We start from the raw sequence: 24241 nt of genomic DNA, 5'->3' as shown, positions 1-24241 counted from the left end.
CTTACCTATACTCCTTGTGCAAATGACATTTAAAATATCTCGTTTCATTATGTACGTGCGCCTAAAGAGCGCGCGCAACCTTTGGCTGACGTCACCTCGTTAGAATAAGGGGCGGGGATTGCAGCGGGCGCTCCATCCGGGACCTTGGCCTGACCCGTGACGTAACCCATCAGCAGAGCAAACATGGCGCAGGTAAGGGGGAAAGTCAGATAAATATTCTCGGTGATAGCTTCGAGTTATCATAATGTCGTCTTACGAATTTGTCAAATGGTTTTGTAAGGGAACTGAACTGGAAAAATATTTGTGTATTTCAAATTTTAGCGTTTATTTTAATATTGCGAACACTTGTTGCATTTTTACAAATGTTAATTAAAACTTCTGTCTGTAGGCGGAAAGCTAGCTTATTGGGTAACTTAACTGTGTTGGTAGTAATATTAGTGTAACTAGTCATTCAAGTTAGATTGCGCCAAATAAGTAATATGGTAATTCATTTTTAATGTGGCAATCCTGCCTAGCTATCGATGTAGCTTTGCGTATATTTGGGTATTTATTATTTAGTTATTATTATTTACGGTAGGAAAATATATGTTTGAAAATGTTATTTATCCGCATAGCAGCAGTTGCAAAGTCCGGGTTATTTGCTTCAAGCGCACAACTTTGGTAGCTTACTGTGTGTGTCGGCTAATACTTGTGTAGCTACCAAGTTGAGGCGCGCTTTTCCATCTCAAACTTCCAGTTTCATCCACTAGGCCGGCGACTCGTCCTCTGCACTATGCGGGCAATCGCCTTCCACACATTTCCTGCTCTCTTATTTCGTTTAAATCTATTAATTTAGCTATAAGTTTTGCCAGCGTAGCGGCCAGCTGTGTGTGGATATTTCTGTCTAAAATGGATGGTTAGCATGGTTAGTATTTCTTAAGTATTTTTATTTATATGCAGCGAGTTGGCTAATAGATATGTGTCTTTTTCTTTTAGCCCTCCTTTGGGAATTCGAGTCCAGGTAAACATGTTTAAAGTTATGTAATTGTGGGGGGAAAATACAACCTTGATTTGTGTTTTTGATAAAATGGGTGAAACTATTATCAAAACTTTACACTTTAAATTTCCTGGCCTTTTTCTTACTTACGTTAGTTGTGTTTATATTCCGTACCGTGACATGCATACATGTTGGAAAAACTAACCTATTAGCGGTTTTTCTTGTATGGTGCCATATGATTAATTTATGTTTGTAAAACTGTCAGGAGGTTCAGCTGGCTCAGATGACCATGAGTTTGACCCATCTGCTGACATGCTTGTTCATGACTTCGATGATGAGCGGACCCTGGAGGAAGAGGAGATGCTGGAGGGAGAGACAAACTTTACCAGTGAGATTGAAGATCTTGCTCGGGTGAGTGGCATCTGATCATGATATCAGGTTATTACCAGAGATGGATAGTTCCGGTCCAGAAAGTAAAAATCCAGACCAAGATTTTGTTTCAGCCAATCTTTTGAGCATAAAGAGTCAATCACAGAGTACGCAACTGTTTGGTCGAAACAAAACTTTGGCCTGGATTTTTACTTTCTGGACAGGAACTTTCCACCTCTATAAATTTTCCTGGTTCTCTTTGCAATGAAATGGTTAGACGTGTTGCTGCATGTTGCCATTATGTCACAGCTAATTTAATGGTGATGTAAATTTTATTTTTGTGATAGGAAAGGGATATGCCCATACAGGAACTGTTGAGTCTGTATGGTTATACAAGTGGTGGGTCCCCTGGGGGTGAGGAAGACGAGGAGGAGGAGGAAGATGAGGAGGAGGAGGATGATTGTGAGGAAGAGGAGTATATTGAAGATGTGGATAATGATGAGAACAGCAGAAGTGGGGAACTCAATAGGAACCAGGTTTGTGATGCAGTGGCAGTAGTAGGTCGTCTGGTGATTAAGTACATGGGGAATGTTAATGTTGCTTGTCCTAGTCTCAAAGGGGGCCTTTATATGTTATTAAATACCTCTGAGCACTTTTCTGGCTGTGCTTCATTAGATAAAAATATCTAGTTGTATGACTGAATAAAATTTAATGTCACCCTGGGTGGAAAATATTGCCTAAATAAGGAAGTTAAGATGTGTGTGTATAAAAAATAAATAAATAAATAAATAAAACATAGACCTTGGTTATAATTGAGCTTTTCGTGCCTTGTTCTTGATCTGAATTTCACAAAGGAATAAAAGTCTGAAATTTCAGAATGCTGAAATTTAGGATGCTATTTTTTTTTTGCATAAATGTCATTATGTGAGAACTGCCTGAAGACCATTAAAGCAAACTTATCTCTGGTCTTTGTTTCTGGGGTTTCAGGATGAGAGAGTGAAGGATTCTGGCCTGGAAGATGACACCCAGCCGTCCAATGACGAGCGTTCTCAGTCTGCAACATCTCGAGACAATGCAGAGCTGATCCGCCCACGGAGATGCAAATACTTTGAGAGTATGTAGCTTCAAGTCAACAGTATTGTTATGGCCGTCGTCTTTAAGGTGACTAGAAAACAATAAAATGGCCGACCATTCCTGTTAAATTCCACAAGCAGGTCTGTTATATATGAAGAAGTGGACTCTTCATTTTCCAACAGTGGTGTTTTGTATTTCCAAGTGACTCCTGACTGTCGTGCAAGTAAAAGTAGATTTAAAATAGATTTCCTCTGAAGGAAGTGTTTTGTTTAAGGTAATGATGTTGAGGAGGAATCTGAGGAAGATGAAGACTATATTCCTTCTGAAGACTGGAAAAAGGTAACTGTGTATTTATGCTGAGAGATAAAAAAAAATAAACCAGGACATCAAATTGTTTTCAAATTGTATTTTAAAGAAATGAATCATGAGGGTGTGTTTGGATCTTCAGGAGATTATGGTAGGATCGATGTATCAGGCGGAAATGCCATCTGGACTTTCCAAATATAAAGAGAATGAAAGAAGTAAGTGTTCTTTGATATGTTTAATATTATTGCTGTTTATATCTCTTGGTATTTAATCTAGCGTGAGACTGGTTTGAAAAAACATTTTTGCTCTGTAGAAGCCCTGATTTCTGCTCTTGCCTGTAACAAATTCCGTTTTGCTTTTTCCTTGCCTATAGTTTATGAAAACGATGATCAGTTATTATGGGACCCAGAGCTCCTCCCAGAGGAGGACGTGGTGGAGTTTTTGGTAGAAGCCTCCAAGCGCACAGGGGAAGAGAAGGGAGTGGATGCCATCCCAGAGGGCTCTCACATCAAGGACAACGAGCAGGTACCGTCACTCCAGAAGCTGCCCTCCTGTGCATCACCTGCACCAGTCATCACAGAATGGGCCAGAACATATTTTACAGTGATTTTCTTATCACTGATTATTAAAAACTGTTGAATTTACAGAACACTAAAATGATGCTGCAATCCCCATCGCTGTGCGTCATGTCAGGAACCTGCTGAAAGCAACTGCGTTGTTAAGGAGGATTGAATTGGGGTTCCTTCGTGGTGATTATTTACATGGTTTTTGTGGCTTGTGTTTATCTTCAGGCCTTGTATGAATTAGTGAAGTGTAATTTTAACACTGAAGAGGCTTTGAGGAGGCTGAAGTTTAATGTGAAAGCAGCCAGAGGTACGGACTGATTTTATGTCTCAGTGCATGTTGTATTTGTGAGTGTGTGTATGTATGTATGTATGGGCTAATAAGTGTGATGATGTGTCATTTTTTAATTTTTTGCACAAATTTTTACAATTTTTGAAGCCGTTAGTAATTGGGTTTTGAAGGGGACTAGGAGAAACATTATTTATTTTATTTACAGTATCATCACTGTAATGAAACTAAGCGTTTTCCCACGTCTTCCTTGCTACCACAGAAGAGCTATCAGTTTGGACAGAGGAAGAATGCAGAAATTTTGAACAAGGATTAAAAGCATATGGGAAAGATTTTCATTTAATACAAGCAAATAAGGTAATTATTCACACCTTTTATGCTTTTTTTTGACTATTAGAACAAGTAATAAACAAACTGATTTACATATACTGTGATTATCTTTGTCTTAAATTTTCATTTAATACAAGCAAACAAGGTAAATATTTGCAGCGTTTTATGCTTATTCTGATCATTAGAGCAAGTAATAAAATGATCTGTTAATGACATTGACATGTACTGTCATTGTTGCTTAAATATTTCTATGAGCACCTAATGCATGAATGTCTTTAAATCATTTTTATGTAAATCTAAGTGAATTATACCTTTTCTTTGTCTAGAATAAGGAATTGCATCCATTATTTTAACAAATCGATTTTATGTCTGCTCTGTGATATGGATTGTATACTAATTTAATCTGTTTTTATTGAAAAATAACGCTACATTTGTCCAAATGTTTTTCTAATGCTGATTTTTTTTCTTAGGTACTGGTTATCTCATATCTGATCAATTAACTTTTTCAGGTGAGAACTAGATCTGTAGGGGAATGTGTGGCCTTTTATTACATGTGGAAGAAATCTGAGCGTTATGATTTCTTTGCACAGCAAACCAGACTTGGGAAAAGGAAATACACTCTTCACCCAGGTGTTACGTAAGTGACTTTAATGAAAATGCTGCTATACGGGTTTATTGACTGTTTTGGTAACATAAGTTAGTAAACAACCTTAAGTTGTTTTACGATAGTTGAAACCTTTCACCATCGGCTACTGTCGTTACGAAGTTGCGTCAATGTTTCAATCCGTACCGACCGTGGTAATATGGAGCAGCTTGAGGCGCTATGCAGCAGCGTTTTGTCAGCGTTGGCGATGTGAATGTGGGCGTGGCTTGCAGTACCACAGCACAAGCAGTAAACGGGGTCCACCCTGCCCTTTGCAGGGACTATATGGACCGGCTGCTCGACGAAACGGAGAGCGCTGCCTCTAGCCGAGCGGCTTCTCCGCCGTCCACCACGCCCAACAGCAGCACCGGTCAGTCCGAGAAAGATGACAGCAGCAACCAAAACGGTGAGCCCCAGCGGGCGGGGAACGTGCAGCAGGGGGCGCTGTGCTTTATCTGGGCTGGAGCGAGAATGAAGGAAGTTTAGTAATACCATGCATGCATCCTACTTCTGACTGCTTATTCTGGTCAGCGCCTTGGGCGGGGGGGGGGGGAGCGCCCCAACCCTATTCCCGGCAGCACAGGGCAAAAGGCCAGGGTACACCCTGGACCACATTCCATTCATAGTTACACTAATAATACTTAGTTGTAAAATGGGTTATGTTGTTCTGTAGTATTCAAGTGAGATTATATGTGCATGTGTCTGCTTTGAAAGCACATAGTTCACGGAAAAAGATCAGTTTTTATGGGGTTCAGAGCTTTTTCCGATAGTCCCTTCTTTCATGCTGAATTTGTTCATGAGTCGGTTTCTGTTGTCACAGGGCTTGCGAGTCACAGTGCAAGTGACTCTCAATCCGGCACTAATGAGAGCCAGTCAAACAGACCGGTCCCGCACCCGGACCAAGCGGCACTGGACAGAGAGCCCAACGGCTGTGATGGGGCCGAGGCCATTGGTGGCAGCAGGAATGGCTCCGTGGAGGGTGCCGACGCCAGTCCTGAGAAGCTCGCCAAGAGGCGGAGAGTGGAGGTCGACCTGCAGGGGGCGCCAGAGGAGGACTGAGCGAGCTTAAGCCAAATGGAACTGGCATCACCAGCACAGACGTGTGGATCTGAGGCACTGAGACACGCAGGCCATTCCCCCCCCCCTTTTTAATATCCCAAAGTAACGCAGCTACTTTAATGCTGAAGAAAACTCATTTTTATTTCCTTTCGAGGGACCTGTTGAAATTTATACTGAAATTATTCTCCTGTTTCTAATAGAAATTGTCTGTAATATTTTTGTATATGGAAGATATTTATATTTTTACGGAAGCTAATCAGCAACCACGAGCTTAACCCGGATACCGGTTACGAAGGCAGACGGCCAGTTTGGTGGCAGCTGGCAGGACACCACACGATGGAGGGGGGGTGGCCCCCGTCAGGCGGGCAAGACCGCGCCTCCCCAGAAACACCATGTTGCACTCTCTTTTATTTATTTTTCTTTTTTTTTTTTTTTGCTTGGAGCGTGAAGCTAGTGTCTTGGCTGTGAGGCCGCGCTGGTGGATAAGCTCCGAGTCCCGGAAGCTGAGCATGCGCCGTTTCTCTTTAACGAGCCAGACGGGACCCGCCAAGGTTGGTTTGTGTGAGCATATTGACATCAGTGATGTCCTCCGTGTGTGTGCGTGCGCGCGAGACTCATTAGGGGGCAGTTAGAATAAAGCTGTATTTTTCCACTTCTCCAGTCCGATTTGCTGTTTTCTCTTTCAGAAGTACATATTGAGTCATTTTCTGTGAAGTTTGTACAGATTTATTTTCTACTGTTCTTACACATTTTATAACCAAATTGACAAGTGTGCGTAATTCAGACTAGAACTTGTTTCCTCCGCTCCGTCCAGCTGTGGATTGTTTTGCTGTTTTTGGCCCATAGTTATTGGCGCATTGTGTGTGGGGTATTTTTCCCTTTTTGTGTGTTCTTTTCATTTGGAGAGCTTCCCCTGAAACAGGGCTGTGTGCTGTCACACCTTCAGCTGCCCCGGTCAGAGCGGCTGGCTGTGATGCTCTAGCACAGGGTTTTTCCAAGCCCGGTTCACAGTATCAATCCCGGTAGGCAGGTGGGAGGGACAATAAACGTGGACTGGCTGGGGGTCTCTGAGGACTGCTTCGGGCTTCCCATATGCTCACAAAACTTAGTTGGAGTTTCTGCTGCTGTTCTTCTGAGTGTGTGAGTAGCACCTGTTCTGTACTCACTTTCAAGCGCAAACACTTAACATGTGTTTTGTTCTAAAGCTTTAACCGTGAGAAGTGGGTGTTGTTTTGATCTCTTCCCCCCCCCCCTTTCCATTCTTACAAAAAGATGGCATTGTGCTTTTATCAAAAATAAAAACGTTGACGTGCAGGTTTGGTACAGAGTGTGCTCATCTGTCTGATCTCCTGCTGTGTGAGAGATAAGCAGTTTTTAGTAAAAGGGACAGAGTTGTGCAATGCAATCTTTTAAAAATCATACCCCCCCCCCCCCCCCTCCCCCCAAAAGAAAATTTGAGCACTTGCTGTTTTTTTCTTTCTTTTTTGGATTTACAGTGCGGGATGTAGTTTTATACTTCAACGTAAGGGTGGTTTGTTGGGAGTTCTGTGCCCTTCAGAAAAACAATCAAATGGCCACAATATGCATAAAAGTTGCATTTTCGTAGCGCTTTACAGAAGCCACTGTGCAGCCCCCACCTGGATGGTATGATGGCACCCATTCCACTCACCAGTGGCTGAGGGGGCCCCACAGTGGGTGATTTTAGCCCAGATGTTGGGGTACCTCCAAGGATCCAAATCTCCACCATTTTACACCACCTCTTCCAGCAGCAACCCAGCTTTCCAAGTTGGTCTCCCATCCAAGTACTAGCCAGGCCCAAACCTGCTTAGCTTCAGGGAGATTACCAAGCCTGAACTGCAGGTGCTATGGCTGCTGGCAGAAAATGAGCACTACAGCAACACTCCTAATCCTGAATTCCTTCCAGGTAAAACTGTCTTGCTTTTTCATTACACACGGGTGCAGAATTTAATCTACAGTGAATGCTGAAGGTAATTTTAGTTAGACGTGGGGGGGGGGAAAGCAGTTTAATAAAGGCACTTTATTCTGCACAACATGTACAGTCAGCTCCCTTTACAGCCCTGTAACAAATCATCATACTGTGGCGACCCAGTTCAACTGAAACACAAAAACTTATCCGTTACAGTGAGAGGAATACAATAGCCTGGTAGCCATATAATCCATCTCTGTATGTAAAACAGGTATGTGGTAAGGTAAAGAACCTGTTCAAATGGCCACTGCAAGGTAATACAATTTAGTCTTTGAGAATGGCAATACAATTTTACAGTTAACTGAACAAAGTCTACTAATTTATATTAAAATACACTGTCATCTGGTTCACACTCTGCTCATATAGATGGTGTCAAACATCTGTAATTTTGCAATAGCTTTAATTTGTCTACAATACTATGGAAGTACCCGCGTTTTACAAGTCGCCATGAACATGAAGTCATTTCAATTTGCAACTGCCAGGTGGCGCTCTCCATTAAGGCATCTCTGTTGAAATAAAAGGTAAACATTTGAAACACTTGTCATATGTCGTTTACTTCAGCCACCTACTGTATGCAGTCGATAAAGGTGCGTTGAACCAAACAATGCTAAGATGGCTATGCTAATACTGTTAAACAAGAATTATAAAAAGCTAACAAAAAAATGCTCAACCAGTGCTGCATTGCTGCAGCTTTTCAAGCACATTTTTAAACAAATTGTGCCGTATTTAAGTCACAGTACCATGTAAACATGCAGGCATTGCACACGCGCACATCAAACCATGCACAGCCTCACATATTCAGTTGAATCATTCAGCTTATCAGGAATCATTCTTGCACTTTCAAAAAATGTGGGGTGGGTGAGGAATATCAGCCCCCCCCCCCTTACAAGGACAAACAGACATTATGAATACCAAACCATTTTTTTACATCTATGATAAATCACAATACATTTGTTCCATTTAAATAACTATAGCTTTCATATATTTAAAAAGACTATTAAAACACATCTACCATGTCACAAACATGGTTAGCAAGAACTGGTCCCAAAATGCCCTATTAAAATGGTAAACAGATCAGGAATGACCCAACACATATTCCTTTGTTCCAAAGAAGAAGGGAAAAAAAAACAGTAACACTATATGCTTTGCCTTGTCCTTAGGCCAAGTTCTGTGCGTAATGGGTAAGGAGTGTCTCTCAGATTGGCTACTTGAAGGTATAAAAATGAGACAACAAAAAGTACAGAACCACATGTACCAAAGCACGTACAACCCAACCTTTAAGGTCATACAGCTATCTTCCCTTTTACTTCCAGTTTGTTGGTGCTTTCGTTTTGCTTACTTGAGTGCTCTTCTGTGAAGGTGATGTATGAGTAGACCAGGCTTCCGACGATACTGTACAGCAAACAGTGAGACGTTCATCAGCACAAGGGCCAGTCACAGCGAGAAACGGGACGCTGTCCCGCTGCCCCCCACCCCTGCCCCCGCCAAGCACAGGAGAGCTGTAAAACACAGCCAGCTGAAGGCTGTAAGCATTTATCTATTCTTTCAAGGACACCGGAGAGAAAACAGGACAGCCTCCAGCTTAGCAAGCCACAACATGGTCAGTGTATGAGATTCCACAGAGGCGGATTCCCACTATATTAACCAGAGACATTTAAAAATCCTTCAACATGCCTTTCCTTAAGTGATTTCAGTATTCACACCTGAAACATTTCCTGAGACAAAAGGACAAGCTACCAGGATAAGTTTAATAAATGACCAATACCATATTTTACATGTCTCATCGCCTGCCTTGAAAGATACTGCAGCAACTGCATTTAGATGATAAATTAACAAACGATGGCAACGGCAAATGAAGAATAAGTATGAGAAGCCACTAGGATGCGAAAAAAAACCACATTTCCCGACATAAATGCCTAGTTAAGATCTTTATTTACAAACAGCCATGATATCCTATATCCTCTAAGCTATGCTACTCTCTAACATCAAGTCCCAACGCAGCTCAAATCTTATCTACCTTGCTCAGCAAAGAGACTTGCAAGCTTCGGCTACCGCAAAACAGTAAAGGAAGACTCAGACTACTATTCGCAGGGCTTCCAATTTCATTCATTCTTCCAGACGTAAACATGCATGTGTGGGTCATGTGATGCATACCTTATGTTTAGACCAATGAAATTAGTCCATGTGAATATGTAGTCTCCTCCAAAGACCATCCCGATATACGTTACTAAAATATTCTGGCAATGAAAAAAGCAAAATGAAGATATATCCAAAAAAGACATTAGAAAAAACTGAAATACTGAATTGGACACAAATGAAGATAGTGAATAAGGAAGAACTTACTTTTATACAGCCTACGATTGTTGTCGTCAGTGCAGAGTTGTACTGTGTACAGAGCACTATGGAGTACATTAAAATAAACCTAAAAAAAGATAAGGTTAGTTCAGAATTTCCTATCTTGATTTATATCTCAATAATATCCTCAATAACTATCTCTCTGGAACACAAGTCTGTTGTACCCTGACCTCAGCTATACTCAGAATCATTTTTCACCACTAAGTAGGACACTTTCAGTGATACTCGTGCATGCACTTATACATGTCCTGTTTTGCTAAATGTACTTTCTATTGCACTGTATTTTATTTTTTAAATCTACTGACACTTACGGGCCATAAAAGGCATTTCCAAGAACCACAATATCAATATCAGAATTGTGTTATTAGGCGGACGCTGGGCACAAAGCAAACCACGGCTCAGTGACATTCCTGGAATATCGTTTTAAATATTGTCAAAAATACTACTGCTGTAATATTAAATAATAATAATAATACTTACCCCATGACACAAGAGAGCACAAACTGGCCCACAAAAAAAGCATCTGACCAACCCTCAAACTCCACAGCCTAAAACAGAAAAGAAATGTTTATCCATTTATAATAAAAATATAAGTTTAAAAGCACCAAAAATGTAATGTCCAGTCCAACATATGCTACATTACTCATACTGAGGTAAGGTGATGGAGTAAGAGAATGGGGACATTTGCCAAGTGGTAATCGTCTTGGAACCATCCCAGTTCTGCAGCAGGAATTAAGACTTGAGTCATTTTCCATTTAAGCTGAGCTACAGTGGCCAGCAGCCAAGCAGTGGATCTGTTTATTTATTGGTTTTCATATGACTGTTTCAGACCAGTTCCCTGTCCCCTCTGGGCTGTCCTGGACCTGTCGTCCCTGGAAAGCAGTGAGTACAGCGTGGCAGGACCAGGAAGGCAAGACTACACACGCCTCTGTCCTACTGAAACCTGACATGGCACAGACTGGTAGCACTGAAAATCATAACTTGTATGACATTTTAAATATATGCATATTACACACGAGTGCTGCGAGCTTCAAGTTTTCCTTCATTAACTACAGTTACGGGTATAATAGCCACTTTGTTCACAGGCCCAGCATCTGCCTGAGGTTTTTCCTGAAGAGGTCCCAGCAGAACAAGCTGGAACACAAACTGCCTCTAAGATTCAAAATTTGATCTGGGCTTTCAAATTTACACGGACTCTCAAATATGTTTTGTAAAAGAAAGTTAAAATGACAATCAGATGTAAATTCTCCTTCACAGTTTTATTCATTATTACATGCTTTGATTCATTTGTTGTTGAATATAATAAAATTACTGCAGAAGATCATTTATATTTCACATACTTCCCATTGGAACTGGAGAACCATACACTGCATGAACTGCTATTAATGACACCAGAACCTCTCCACTAACCATTGGGTACTACCCCCCTAAACTCTGGCATTAGTGAGAGACTTAGACAGTTTGGATTGCTTTATGTTACTGTGCAAAAGTCTTAGGCAGTTAAAAGAAATGCTTAAAGCTATTTATCTGAGTAGTAAGTGCACATTTGCTCAGAAGAAAAAAAGAAAATTTAAGATTAGAATATATGCAAGTTACACGATAAAGACCAGTAAGAATTTCTTCGGTTCTCCAGAGTTCTCCAGTAAATCCAAAGTTACTGATATCTTGTTGGATGGCAAGATCACTGCTTTGGTTCCAAAATCTCTCCTCTGGGGAACCTCAGCCATCCCATTCATTTATTACGTTTCCCCACCAGCTCATTTAATTAATGAATTTAATTAGCTAATCAATATTACACTGATTGACTTTACTTAACTAAGCAAGGTGTGCGAATTGTTGAGTAAAAAAATATATATATCACATGACTGTATTGGCTGGATGAGGCAATTACTGGGGTGATTTTAGCGGAAGATTTGAAATGGCTAAGCTAACAGACTTTAACATCATAGTTTTACACCAATATAAAGGTCATTTAAACATCATTTTCTCTGGCTGCCTAAGAGTTTTGCGCACTTCTGTACATATCCAGGTATATTTAGATTAGTCACTTTAAAGACACACCCGTTATACGGCTGCATGAGCAACTTAGATCTTACTAATAATGTATGTAAAAATGAGTAAAGGTCATAAATTCATTTTGAAACTAAAAATCCAGGTCAAGAAAATTAAACATGAGAACAGACTCACCTTTTGTATGTCGCCGGTGAGATATGCTAAGAGTAGTGTTGGCGCGAGCATAAATAAGGCATTGTAGTACAGCAGCCCATATCTGCCCAGCTCCTAAGGACATAAATAAGGCATTGTAGTACAGTAGCCCATACCTGCCCAGCTCCTAAGGACATAAATAAGGCATTGTAGTACAGCAGCCCATATCTGCCCAGCTCCTAAGGACATAAAAAAGGCATTGTAGTACAGCAGCCCATACCTGCCAAGCTCCTAAGGACATAAATAAGGTATTGTAGTACAGCAGCCCATATCTGCCCAGCTCCTAAGGACAGAAATAAGGCACTGTTGTACAGTAGCCCATACCTGCCCTGCTCCTAAGGACATAAATAAGGCATTGTTGTACAGTAGCCCATACCTGCCCAGCTCCTAAGGACATAAAGAAGGCATTGTTGTACAGCAGCCCATACCTGCCCTGCTCCTAAGGACATAAATAAGGCATTGTTGTACAGTAGCCCATACCTGCCCAGCTCCTAAGGACATAAATAAGGCATTGTTGTACAGTAGCCCATACCTGCCCTGCTCCTAAGGACATAAATAAGGCATTGTTGTACAGTAGCCCATACCTGCCCAGCTCCTAAGGACATAAATAAGGCATTGTTGTACAGCAGCCCATACCTGCCCAGCTCCTAAGGACATAAATAAGGCATTGTTGTACAGTAGCCCATACCTGCCCAGCTCCTAAGGACATAAATAAGGCATTGTTGTACAGTAGCCCATACCTGCCCAGCTCCTAAGGACATAAAGAAGGCATTGTTGTACAGTAGCCCATACCTGCCCAGCTCCTAAGGACATAAAGAAGGCATTGTTGTACAGCAGCCCATACCTGCCCTGCTCCTAAGGACATAAATAAGGCATTGTTGTACAGTAGCCCATACCTGCCCAGCTCCTAAGGACATAAATAAGGCATTGTTGTACAGTAGCCCATACCTGCCCAGCTCCTAAGGACATAAATAAGGCATTGTTGTACAGTAGCCCATACCTGCCCAGCTCCTAAGGACATAAATAAGGCATTGTTGTACAGTAGCCCATACCTGCCCAGCTCCTAAGGACATAAATAAGGCATTGTTGTACAGTAGCCCATACCTGCCCAGCTCCTAAGGACAGAAATAAGGCACTGTTGTACAGTAGCCCATACCTGCCCAGCTCCTAAGGACATGGACAAACGTTAGTTATTGAGAGACACTCAGCAGCTCAGATTAGCCCAACCAGCTGTCATTGCACACCCCAGTAATTATCAGCTCAATTAAGCTCATGCACAGCGCAAACGTGGTCGTATCTAGATAGGGACCATTAAACGCTGAATCGTCCGGGCCTCTTATCTGTGAGGTATTAAAGTTATTGGATTTGCCCGATCTCTACCATGACAAACAAGCTCAGAAAATGTGTTTGGGTCTTGGGGATAATGGGACTCCTTATTATGTTTCTGCACAGCTGTGCGTGAAGGGCTCGGGAAATTCATAACGATAATAACGTCACATTTTATTCTCCCACAATGTCACAAAGGGCAAGAAGTGGGGCAGTGGTGGCCTAATGGTTAGGGACGTGCACTTGCAATTGAAAGATTGCTGGTTCGAATCCCTGACCATTTTTCGTGGACATTTTTAGTCTTTAAATGGTGGTTTAGATCAATGCTACCGACTTAAATTCATCGCTCTGTTATGTGGCAGTTTGTCATTTATGTGGAACCAAATGAAATTTCCCAAACACATACTTTCTCATTTCTCGACTGTTGAGAGAGGTGTCATGGCTGCTTCCTGTTTGCACGGTATGTATTCAAAATGACTGCAATGATGCAGTTGCATTGCGGCTGAGTAGGTAGCACTTTTACTTCACACCTCCAGAGTTAAATCTCACATGCGCTCTGGCACATGTGTCACTAAGTGTGTGTGTGTGTGTGCGTGCGTGTGCACTCTGCAATGCACCGGTCGTTCCATTCAGGGTATATCCTTGCTCTGTGCTCCCCTGGATAGGCTCCAGGCATCCCTGACCAGGATAAGCACGAGAGATAAAAAAACTGTAGAGCCGATGTTCTGTGCCCTAATTCACCAGGTGTATTTGTTAAGGGAGGGGAAATGTGTACTCGGAGCTGCACAGTGCTGATGTACAGATCCACTTCTTGAGAAGGAACAAGCTGGATATCTGGAACATTTTTTTCAGTTTTTTTTCTATTTCTCTTGATACCCACTCAATTTAGATCTTGGAATAACACAAATTCTTTACACCGACTTTGAACATGACGTTCATATTCTGTGATGCTCCAGTTGCAGATCCCAGAAGTTCTCGATTTTACCAAAAAGCAGAGCAAACCCCAAGAATCATACAGCTTTGGGAACAGCGTCAGATCTACTTATGACATATCGATTGCTTATTTGATGTCGGGTGTTTATGGCAGTTTGATATAAAACTAATCTTTTCAAGAGTCATTGTTTTATTTTTTTACCATTTTCTCATCTCATAACCAGCAGTTTATGTACTTAGCCAATAAATCTGTCCTAGCCTATGGCTGGGCATCGTTCAAAATTTTCCGATACCAGTACCAGAATAATATCTTGATTTCGATACTGGTTCCTGAATGATACCAATATGTTTTTAGATCAATTTCAACAACAAGAAGAATACATTAAACATTACAGCACAATTTTTTTATTTGAACAAGTCATTTTGTTATTTGTTAGTTACTGGGGGGGATCGATCGCGATAATAATGGGACACAGACTTTTATTTATATTTCACCAGGGTCATCACAAGTCTAGAGTAAGATTACATTTAGGGACGCAGTGTGTGTCTCACAGTCAATGCGTGACAGATGCATTGACTTTTACTGCATCCATCGGATCTTGATCTGCCACTTCCACCTTGTCTGCACCCCGTATTATGTGCGCATCCATGTAATAACGTGCTTGCAGCAGGATGACATGCAACAAATGCTATTTTCTGATTGGCTGACAGGTGGCTATTAATTCTGTCTAACTCGATCGGGACAGCTATGAACTCGGCGGAAAACTGCACTCCATACGCCAGTGCCACATCCGTTAATCCTATATAACAATAATAATAATAATAATAATTGATACTTTATTGATCCCCGTGGGGAAATTGTTTTTACGCCTCCCTCAACTTGCTCTTTGTAGAGCAAGCTGTCCGTGAAGCTGGAGCTGGGGATTGAGGGTCTTGCTCAAGGACCTGCAGACGTGCTGAGGCTGGGCTTGAACCGGCGACCTTGTGATTACAGGCACACGGCTTAGCCCACTGAGCCACACGCTGCCCCCTTGGATAACAAGACACCTTGGATAACAAGACACCTTGGCGTTATCCCTTACTTCTGTGTTTGAACTGGTTGAAATGCGCGTGTCTCACGGTCAAGGTGTGAAACTTGAGAGCCCTGATTTTACTTATACAACCCGCAACATGTTTATAGTTCATAAGTAAATCTGGCCAGCAGATCAATCTTTCATTTTTTACTGAATAAAAAACAACGTAACGTTATTCCGGTGTGCTGATAAGTTTCACTGCCAGCACTGGCTGGAGATGCAGAAGAAAGGTATTCAGTCTAACTGAGGTACAAACATACAGTAATACCATCTACTGTGTCTTTTTTTCTGCGCTTCTGCATAAATTCCATGTTAGTGCCAGTGCTTGCGGTCAAGCAATCAGCAAGTTTATCACTACAAGCACCTCCACAGTAGTGCCTCCGAGGACCTGGAATCAGTCCGAGGTCCGATGATCTCGCTCACGCACACATGCGTACACAAACACACCGATTCTCACTCTCTCCGCATGTTTCACATGATATGAGGGGCATATTTGGGCATAAAGTCGCACTGGTGAGTCTAGTTATAAAAATATCGGTCTGAGGCTACCCCTGTACTTTCATATGTAAAATCTGGAACTTGTCCAGTATGAATTAACCTACTATCATGGTCTGCGATCTTGAAATAGTGGACATCTACTTGCCTTGGAGTCAAGCTTCTGCTTCACGTATGCTCCATTGGCTGCAGTCAAGACATCGTTCAGCAGAATGAACACGTACCCTTGCAGGTCAAAAGCCAAATCAGCACTGTGAAAAGAAAACAAAGCAGATGTGCACACAATACCCACATATGTTATAACATAGGTGCCGTCTATGTCTAACCTTCTGCATGCAAATGGATGGATAGTCACACACTAACGGCACGGTGATCTCACCTTGCTGCCACAAAAGCCCCCAGAATCATTGCAAATACTGTTAGCTGGACAGGCCGAGAGAATTTCTTTCTGCAGAAAGAATGTGAGATGCAGATTTACTACTGTTTCAACTTGCTTCCGTCTCAAATGTAAGCATCTGGTACACTAGAGTAATTCCGGCATTGATCGGTTCACAGAAGAAAAAAAAAAAAAAGACACAAATACTCACTTCAAAAGAAATCCCTCTGCTATCATGGTAAAGAGAATGGAGAATCTCCTGAGGACTGTAAACATGGGTAAACTGGGGTGTAAAAGGAAAAAGAAAACACATCAGCACAATGTAACAGCAAAAACCAATACATATTACCACATAAAAGATACACAACCAAGTCAGAAGAGAAAGTGGTTCTTCATAATGGGTTTACACAGCATGCATTAGCCAAAGAGATTCATACTTGAGCCGTTTTGTCCCAAACAATCCTGTTATTTGATTCCCTACATAAAGAAAAGGCAGAGGAAACGTCTGCAAGAGAGAGGAAATATGAAATTATTTTCTGCTGATGTATAATCTGAAAGGCAACAGGCAGTTCTTTAAAATTCTAATCCCAGAAAATATAAATCCAATATCACAAACAAAAATACACACTGCAGGTCATTTGGAGATTTGAAATACATACTGCATTTAGATTTCAGTAAACCATAAAATTACAAACACAGACATCTGGGTAACACTTTACGTGATGGAGCACAAATACTTAGTTATAACTCAGTTACTACTGAAGTACAAATCATGAACAGATCCTGAAGTAATATAGTCGCTACTCATAATTCATTAAAGATGAACAAACATGAGACTTGCGTTATTCATTACTTGTTACTTCGGTAGTTCCTTCAGTGGTTCACCAAGATTCACAGAATTAATAGATATAGTAACAAATATAGTAAGTGCATGATTCATTAATGGTGAAGAAGTGTTAGATCAATATTTAACTTGTGTTATTCACTAATTGTTCCTTCAATAGCTCTTGTAGTAGTTAAGAAAGGTTTATAGAATTAACAGAAATAGTAAAAAAATATATAGTAACTGCTTCGGATAAAACATGCGTCACGATTCATTAACGATGAATTAACATGATATTAGTATGTAACTAAGACTTAGTTTGTGGTCATTTAATACATAAGTAATAGTATATATAATGATATTTCTGCTCCGTCAAGTAAACTGTTTCCAACATTTGTAATACAAGCAAACAGCTCTGGGTCATGAAGGAAAACCTTCAGTGCTATTTCTTCGCCTAGACTGCACCTCTGAATTAAGTAACATCTGGAGACAGCAAGCTCCGTCAAACAAAGCCGCTTTTGACGGGTGCTCGCAGTCTGTAGCCTCATTCACAGGGCGAGGTTATCTAAGAGTGCATTGAACTCTTAAGAAATTACGCCCGTCTTTCCATCTATAAGGAACCTTAAAAATGACCCAAATATAAGTACTGCTGACTGAGTAAATTGTTTTTAAGCATTAAATGTACAGACGGACGTTTCTTTAACCATGACATGTATCAATAATAAATTAATTTTAAGGTACAGCGGCTCACCTTGCGAGGTATGCTTTTGTCGAAATCTGGAAAGTTGATTATTCGGAGTGTCTTTCCACCCCAAAGCACGACTATTGTCGCCAACATCTACAGAAATTAATAAATGAAAAGAGCAACAGCACGTCGGAGATGTTACGTTTTTGTGTTTATACAAAGCCAAGATGACAAGACGACAACCAGAGATTCCAACTTACTTGGCCGATTCCGACACATATCGAGGAGGGAAACCTGCAAATATATAATTATTCGTTTAATACATTAATGTTCACTCACGAAATGTTATAAATGAAATACTACGATATTAATGAGATTCCACCAAGCGCAGAGATACGCAAAACATAGGTTAAAAAGTATTTTAAATATTCTTCAGTTGATAACATCGGAGCCTTTGGAATGTGTGTGACACAAAGCTCCCATGACATATGAAAATAAAATGCGTGACCAAACATAGCGCCCTCTTCACTGTAACTGTATTACATCTGTGAGGGACTCAATAGCTCCTCATGTATGTATAACTGATACTGTGATGCAACCAGAAAAATAGGCAGATTAAGAAATCGTCGTTAGTTTATCTTAGATTAATTATAAGTGTGATTATATAAATTTTCAGTCTGGTGTTCCAAGTTTCACTCGTAATTTGGCCACCTTTAATTGTTGACTACTGTGTGTAATTTTGCCCTCTATATGTGGCTCCATCACAAAATCCCAGGATAACGGTTTAAAACGATCATCCTGCAATCTAAGCACACACCACAAAAAAAAAACCGTTATTTCACATTCGTGGTTGAAATGTCCACATTTGTAAGCTAGCAACGCCGTGCACTCGCCTGTTTCACACTAAGCAGCTACTCTAAAAATATTCAAGCACAGTGACATCCATGCACTTTTAACAAGTGGCTTCAGACGTCACGGCAAAGTCCAAAGTCCAGCAAAAAATGGCTGTCAGTCAGCCCCCTTGGTTACCTGTAATTTGTCAGGACACTTTTGTTCACGACGACGATGAGAAAGGAGCTCAGACCATAAAATCCGGCAGCGAAAAGCTTTAATACCACTGCGAGACTCTCGGCCGCCATCCCCTCGCGCTCATCCTTGTGCTCGAGCCTCCTTTCGCGAGCTTCTCCTTTAACACGAGCATGCTGACGTTTCCGAACTTCCGCCATTGCTGCCAGGCGACGTCGTGGTGACGCGTATCAGCGCGACGCTACCTACGGCTTTAGGAGGACCTCTTGTGGGTAGCAATGGTCGTAGGGCAATGTTAAAATTTTATTTCAAGTAAGAAGAGAAATCAAGACTAAAACAGAAAGGGGAATACATCTCGTCAATATACTGTTGGGTGTTTCTTTTCACATTCTTCGAATTTTCTGCTGAACTCTGAGTACAGAGATTAGGAGACATGACAGATGAAACTGTGCACTGCCCCATATCAGCACTCCTTCTCCCCCATATTTAGCAGCAGGAATTACATATTCAGGCAGGTAGCCTTCTCCTGAGACACCTCAGAGGTGAAGTTTGTCTAGGGTCCTGCATGGGCTTTGACTGGTGCTGAATCCATCAAATCCATATGCATCCATCAGATTGTCCTCCAGATGAGATGATTTTACAGAGAACTCTTGGAAAGTGAATACCTCTGTCAGGGGACTCCAGCAAACAGTGAAAGGACCTCACAAATTGGTGACCAGTATTGACACACCACACAACAACAAAATCTGTCCTCTGCATTTAATCCATATGTGACATTGTGGCATAATTCAGCACCTGGGGGTGGTATTTTGCTCAGGGCACCTCAGTGGTAGCTTGTTGGTCAGGGATTCAAAACAACAATTTTTGAATTATGAATGCACTTCCCTAACCATTAGGCCACCACAGCCCCTTAAAATGCACTTCAGTACCAGAGATGAAAGTATTGTGCAGGCTACTGTTTTGCCAAACTACATGGTATTATAATTTTTTAAAAAGTGAGAGATCAAGATCACGATCAGAGACTCCTCAGAAACATTTTATCTCTCTGTGTTTTCTCTATTTGATAAAGCTCAATGCAGACAGTTAAAGTGAAACTCAGGTTAAGGATGCAAAGATGTGCATGGTTTCGCCTCATTAATGCAGCTGCTGAAATGTGTGTACATCTCCCGTAGGCTGCGATTTACCTTTTCTTGAGTCAGTCTGCATTCCAGTAACTCGGGTCTCACTATGAATCAGATGCTGAATGCTGCTTTCTTTTTAGTGAAGTGTATATTTGGCTTTATAACAGTTCATATACACCTTAAACTGTGCTAAGCGATTTCGCTTCACTACGGCATATATTAAAATTAATAATAATAACAATACATTTTATTTGAAATGCCTTTCAAGGTACCCAAGGACACTGTACAGTAAAAGCAGTACATAAAATATAAAAGTAGTTAGACTATAAACAACAAATAGGTAGCATGTAGAGACAAAGACACACTGATTAAGAGAAACACCAACGCCAGACTGACATCAACCAAAACAAACATAAAATAAATACAAAAGAAAATCTCATAAAAGTCAGGACTAGGCTGAGAAGACCAGAGTGAAGAGGTGAGTTTTGAGCGTGGATTTGAATATGGAGAGTGTGTATGTACATAGTGCAAGTGGGAGGGTGTTCCAGAGTTTAGGGCCAGCCACACTAAATGCCCTGTCACCCATGGAACGGAGATGGGCAGAGGGGGTGGATAGGTGAGCATCGGTAGAGCGTAAGGTGCGGGAGAGTTTGTATAAGGTGAGAAGATCCACCAGGTAGATGGGTGCTAGGTTGTCCTGGGCTTTGTAGATGAGCAGAAGGATTTTGAATTGAATCCGAGATTGTACTGGAAGCCAGTGTAACTGATGGAGGATGGGAGTGAAATGTTGCCATGGACTTGTACGGGTGAGAAGTCTTGCTGCATAATTTTGGATTTGTTTGGATATGCAGTCTGTTTAATGATTTTGATATACGCCAGTATGCACAGTATGAACGCCTTGGTAACGCATATAAAATATCCCTGTATTTTATAGGGTAGATGAGCACGTACTGGCTAAAGCAGCCCAATTAAATGCTTAACTGCAACTTAAGTGGGGAAGCGCGTTGTAACATGACAGACTGCGCCCGCTGTGAAGGGGCCCTAGCGCATTGTAGAGGCTCAAACGGTGGCGCTGAATTTTGCAGGAAGGAAAAGCAGCAGCGGAAGGAGTTAAGACTCGGAAGGAGTCACACAGTTCAGTTTATTATGGCAATAAATAATAGACGGTACTGAGCGCACTCTTCAGGGCTACGCCCAACAAGCATGCTTGGAGCTTATTGGTAGCAAGCACTAGCATTTGGTGTCCAATCGCTGCCCTCCGTGACAAAGACTGACACGCGATTGGTGGAATAGAGGAACGAAGTCTGAAAAGAATAGCGGGACAAGAATAAAGGATCGGTCTAGCGTACTGCCGAAATATCCGTTATAGAATATAACCCGTAGTTTTCATCGTGATTTTACATACAATTTTTAATGACTTTATTGGACGTCACATAAATTCTACATTTAACGGCCAGAAGGGTAGCTGAAGACGATATTTACATATCTAATATAGACTGTCCAATGAATTTTCTCAAAACACTTGCCATAATAAAAATATGAGGTATCTCTACATACAACATATTGTAACGTTCGGCAAACCGAGGCATCGTAGTAGTAGAAATAAAATGAGACAGGTGGAATACATAGATTGTTTTGTTACAGTAGTGTCTCTATGAAGACAAACAGAGGATTTGAACCAGCAACCTTCCAGGAACTGGCACAGAGACCTAGCCTCAGAGCCACAACTCCATCTACAAAGACAATTCGGTGTATATTCCCTTATCTTTCTGCTGGCTCAATATCTGTGTTCTGGGGGGAGGACTGATAACAGGTGGACTGATGAAAGATAAATTTAAAAACCCCATAGCATTTCAAGGAATGGGAAGCACAACCCGCGTCATTTGGAAGTACAATTTGGTGTGTTTGGCAACTTTCAACATGAAAATATAAAGTACAATATATAGAACCTGAGCTTGATTTTGCAAGACAGACATTTAATTTCCATTCATCACTATAAAATTATTTTATATAAATGACGTTTTGTGTATTTTACAATTATGAGACATTTAATTAATAAACCAGCAAATCTATTAAAAGGGACTATAACTTAATGAAAGTTAATCCAAACGCGGATTAGACCCCATTTAAGGGGGTTTCTGACCCCCTATTTTTGTCTCCCCCCCGGAAAAATAGTTTTTCTGAAACCATTTAGCGATTTGTCCCGTGTTATCGTATAGACCTGCATGTCGACACCGGCCCGCTGGCCACATTTTATCTTGGGGGACACGAGGAGCAGCGGTCTGGTTTTTCATCAGGGAGCTGAACCCCCCTAAGGGTTAAATCTTAGAATCGCCCCATCAGCGTTAATATATGTTTTCAATAATTTGGTACATCCATTCGTTTTCCGTAAATGCTAATTATCTAAAGCGGGAAATTAATATGCTTGACCCGATCTGCTTCAATAAAACATCTATAGCCTACGTTTGAGAAAATTGAGGAAGATAAAATTTGGTGGGTGCGGTTATTTGACAAGACCTTCTTTGAAAGACCGTTAAATATCAAGCCAGGTTTCGCTCAAAATACATAGGAAGGCAACTCAGTCCCTGTGAGCCAACTGCACGTGGTAAAACAGGAAACCACAAGGTACTCCGTACTCACTGCATCACACCTTTGAATGCTGTAACACAAACATGGAAAGTTTAAAATGACACCTGTCTAAAAATATAGCTGCGTCAACTTTATAAGTTTTATAAGCTTTAAATTAAACCCCTATTCAGACAGCTGCTATTTCTACCCAAATAACAGTGTTATTCATTTCTTGTGTTACAGTCTAATTTTTGCCTCTCCTGGGACTTCACCAATCAACTGTCAGATTACAAGTCCATAGCCTGATGCACCATGCATTGTGCTTCACTGAAAGTCCTGCAGTATTGTAAACCCCCAATGCGGCATTTGACAAAATTTGAACGCAACATGTTCTGATTATGTTTCAACCTTAGCTGTCACACAGATTGCATTGATTGATAAAGTCTAAATTCAGACAGTTTGGATGATTCCAAAAATATTTGGAACATAACTGGATTGTTTTGAGTAGGGGGCACAATATGATACGCTTTCTTGGGGGCCAAAATCTCTAGCAGCACCGCTTCATGCTTTATCCCTTTATCAGGAAAATGTCTACTTCCCGCTTGCATGAAAATGTTGATGCTGGTTGGTACAATAAACCTGGCATTTCAATGATTTTTTGAGTGCACTTCAGACCCCATCATTAACAAGCAGTGCCTCATAATTTAAAATCAATCTATTTACAATCGACCATTTTGATAATCCATGACTTTAGGTCTCCTTTGCAAACGTATGTCTGTTCAGTCTATTCTCTGCGACTATTGTGTCATCTATGAAATGTACCAGTTTTCACAAGAAATAATATGTACATTGGTAGGTAAGAGCAGTGGTTGCAATACAGAATCCTGTAGTAATCCACTTGTTACATCAGCCCAGACCTTTTCTCTTCCTAAAGCATGTTTTTAAATTCTGCATCATTGTGTATATGTTACCCTGGAAACCAGCAGAATTTAGCATAATTTTTCCAAGATAAAAATCACCTTGGTCATAATGCATATCCAATGGATTCTTTATGGATAATGGTAATGCAGATAAAATAGGCTGTACATGCAGAATCCTGAAAACACACTGGAACCAAAATGTTGTTCATGATAGAGAACCAGTCGTCTGGATTAATGTGACTGAATTTACTGCACATTCAACAGATTATATAATCGCATACCTGATCCTAGTATAATATGTTAAATAAGTATGGCCCCGATTGTGACAGATTCATAATAAATGGTATAATAGCAACAAGGACTAAATATCGAAGGAGCACTTTCACTGGTGAATGGGTCCTAACACAGGTAACAGTGATCATTCTTTATGACTATTTGTCAGTGGATGTGCAAATAAGACGAGACATTACCTTCACCAATACCAAGCCACAATACCAAAGACCACCGAAAATGTTTAGTCAGTTCTGGCGGTGGGGGAAGTGATGCATCTACATAGATTCAGTGGAAAGTTGTGTAACGATCAGCGTTGCCAACTTGACAATTTTAGCGCTAGATCTAGCAACTTTTCGACTACCCTGGCATTTTTTTTCCCCGAAAAATAACTAGCAACAAATATAGCTATTTAAAAAACGTATTTAGCAACTTTCAGCAACTTTTAAAAAGTGACTTAAACACTGAA

The 24241-nt window shown here is 40.9% G+C and overlaps 2 protein-coding genes across 7 annotated transcripts; one reads left to right on the top strand and one right to left on the bottom strand.

Moving 5' to 3' along the window:
- Positions 1-71: 71 nt before the first annotated feature.
- On the top strand, positions 72-6265 carry LOC111841015 (mesoderm induction early response protein 1-like). Of its 2 annotated transcripts, none has more exons than XM_023806433.2 (13): positions 72-192; positions 976-1000; positions 1242-1387; positions 1693-1881; positions 2333-2459; positions 2694-2758; positions 2868-2940; positions 3099-3250; positions 3517-3598; positions 3840-3934; positions 4417-4544; positions 4829-4956; positions 5371-6265. In XM_023806433.2, exons 1-13 carry the CDS (start codon positions 184-186, stop codon positions 5607-5609), a joined length of 1458 nt encoding a protein of 485 aa, XP_023662201.1. In that variant the 5' UTR covers positions 72-183; the 3' UTR covers positions 5610-6265. The 2 variants fall into 2 exon arrangements, with proteins under 2 accessions (XP_023662201.1, XP_023662202.1); XM_023806434.2 differs by lacking the exon at positions 72-192 and adding an exon at positions 204-904 and having other exon boundaries at positions 4498-4544.
- A 1367-nt stretch (positions 6266-7632) lies between these two features.
- Positions 7633-19107, bottom strand: slc35d1a (solute carrier family 35 member D1a). 5 transcript variants are annotated; one of them, XM_072704515.1, is made up of 15 exons: positions 18897-19107; positions 18128-18161; positions 17934-18020; positions 16797-16864; positions 16571-16642; positions 16363-16431; positions 16132-16234; positions 12897-12959; positions 12377-12439; positions 12139-12231; positions 10432-10499; positions 9940-10018; positions 9751-9833; positions 8936-8988; positions 7633-8102 (listed from the first exon to the last, which is right to left on the bottom strand). In XM_072704515.1, the coding sequence occupies exons 1-15, from the start codon at positions 19091-19093 to the stop codon at positions 8092-8094; spliced, it is 1143 nt and encodes a 380-aa protein (XP_072560616.1). In that variant the 5' UTR covers positions 19094-19107; the 3' UTR covers positions 7633-8091. The 5 variants fall into 5 exon arrangements, with proteins under 5 accessions (XP_072560616.1, XP_072560615.1, XP_072560617.1 ...); XM_072704514.1 differs by having other exon boundaries at positions 7633-8988; XM_072704516.1 differs by lacking the exon at positions 18897-19107 and adding an exon at positions 18579-18688 and having other exon boundaries at positions 7633-8988.
- Positions 19108-24241: the final 5134 nt, after the last annotated feature.

Source organism: Paramormyrops kingsleyae, chromosome 21, assembly GCF_048594095.1.
Source record: "Paramormyrops kingsleyae isolate MSU_618 chromosome 21, PKINGS_0.4, whole genome shotgun sequence".
Taxonomy (NCBI): domain Eukaryota; kingdom Metazoa; phylum Chordata; class Actinopteri; order Osteoglossiformes; family Mormyridae; genus Paramormyrops; species Paramormyrops kingsleyae.
The sequence above is the reverse complement of the archived record's forward strand: the minus strand, read 5'-3'. Positions and strand labels throughout refer to the sequence as shown.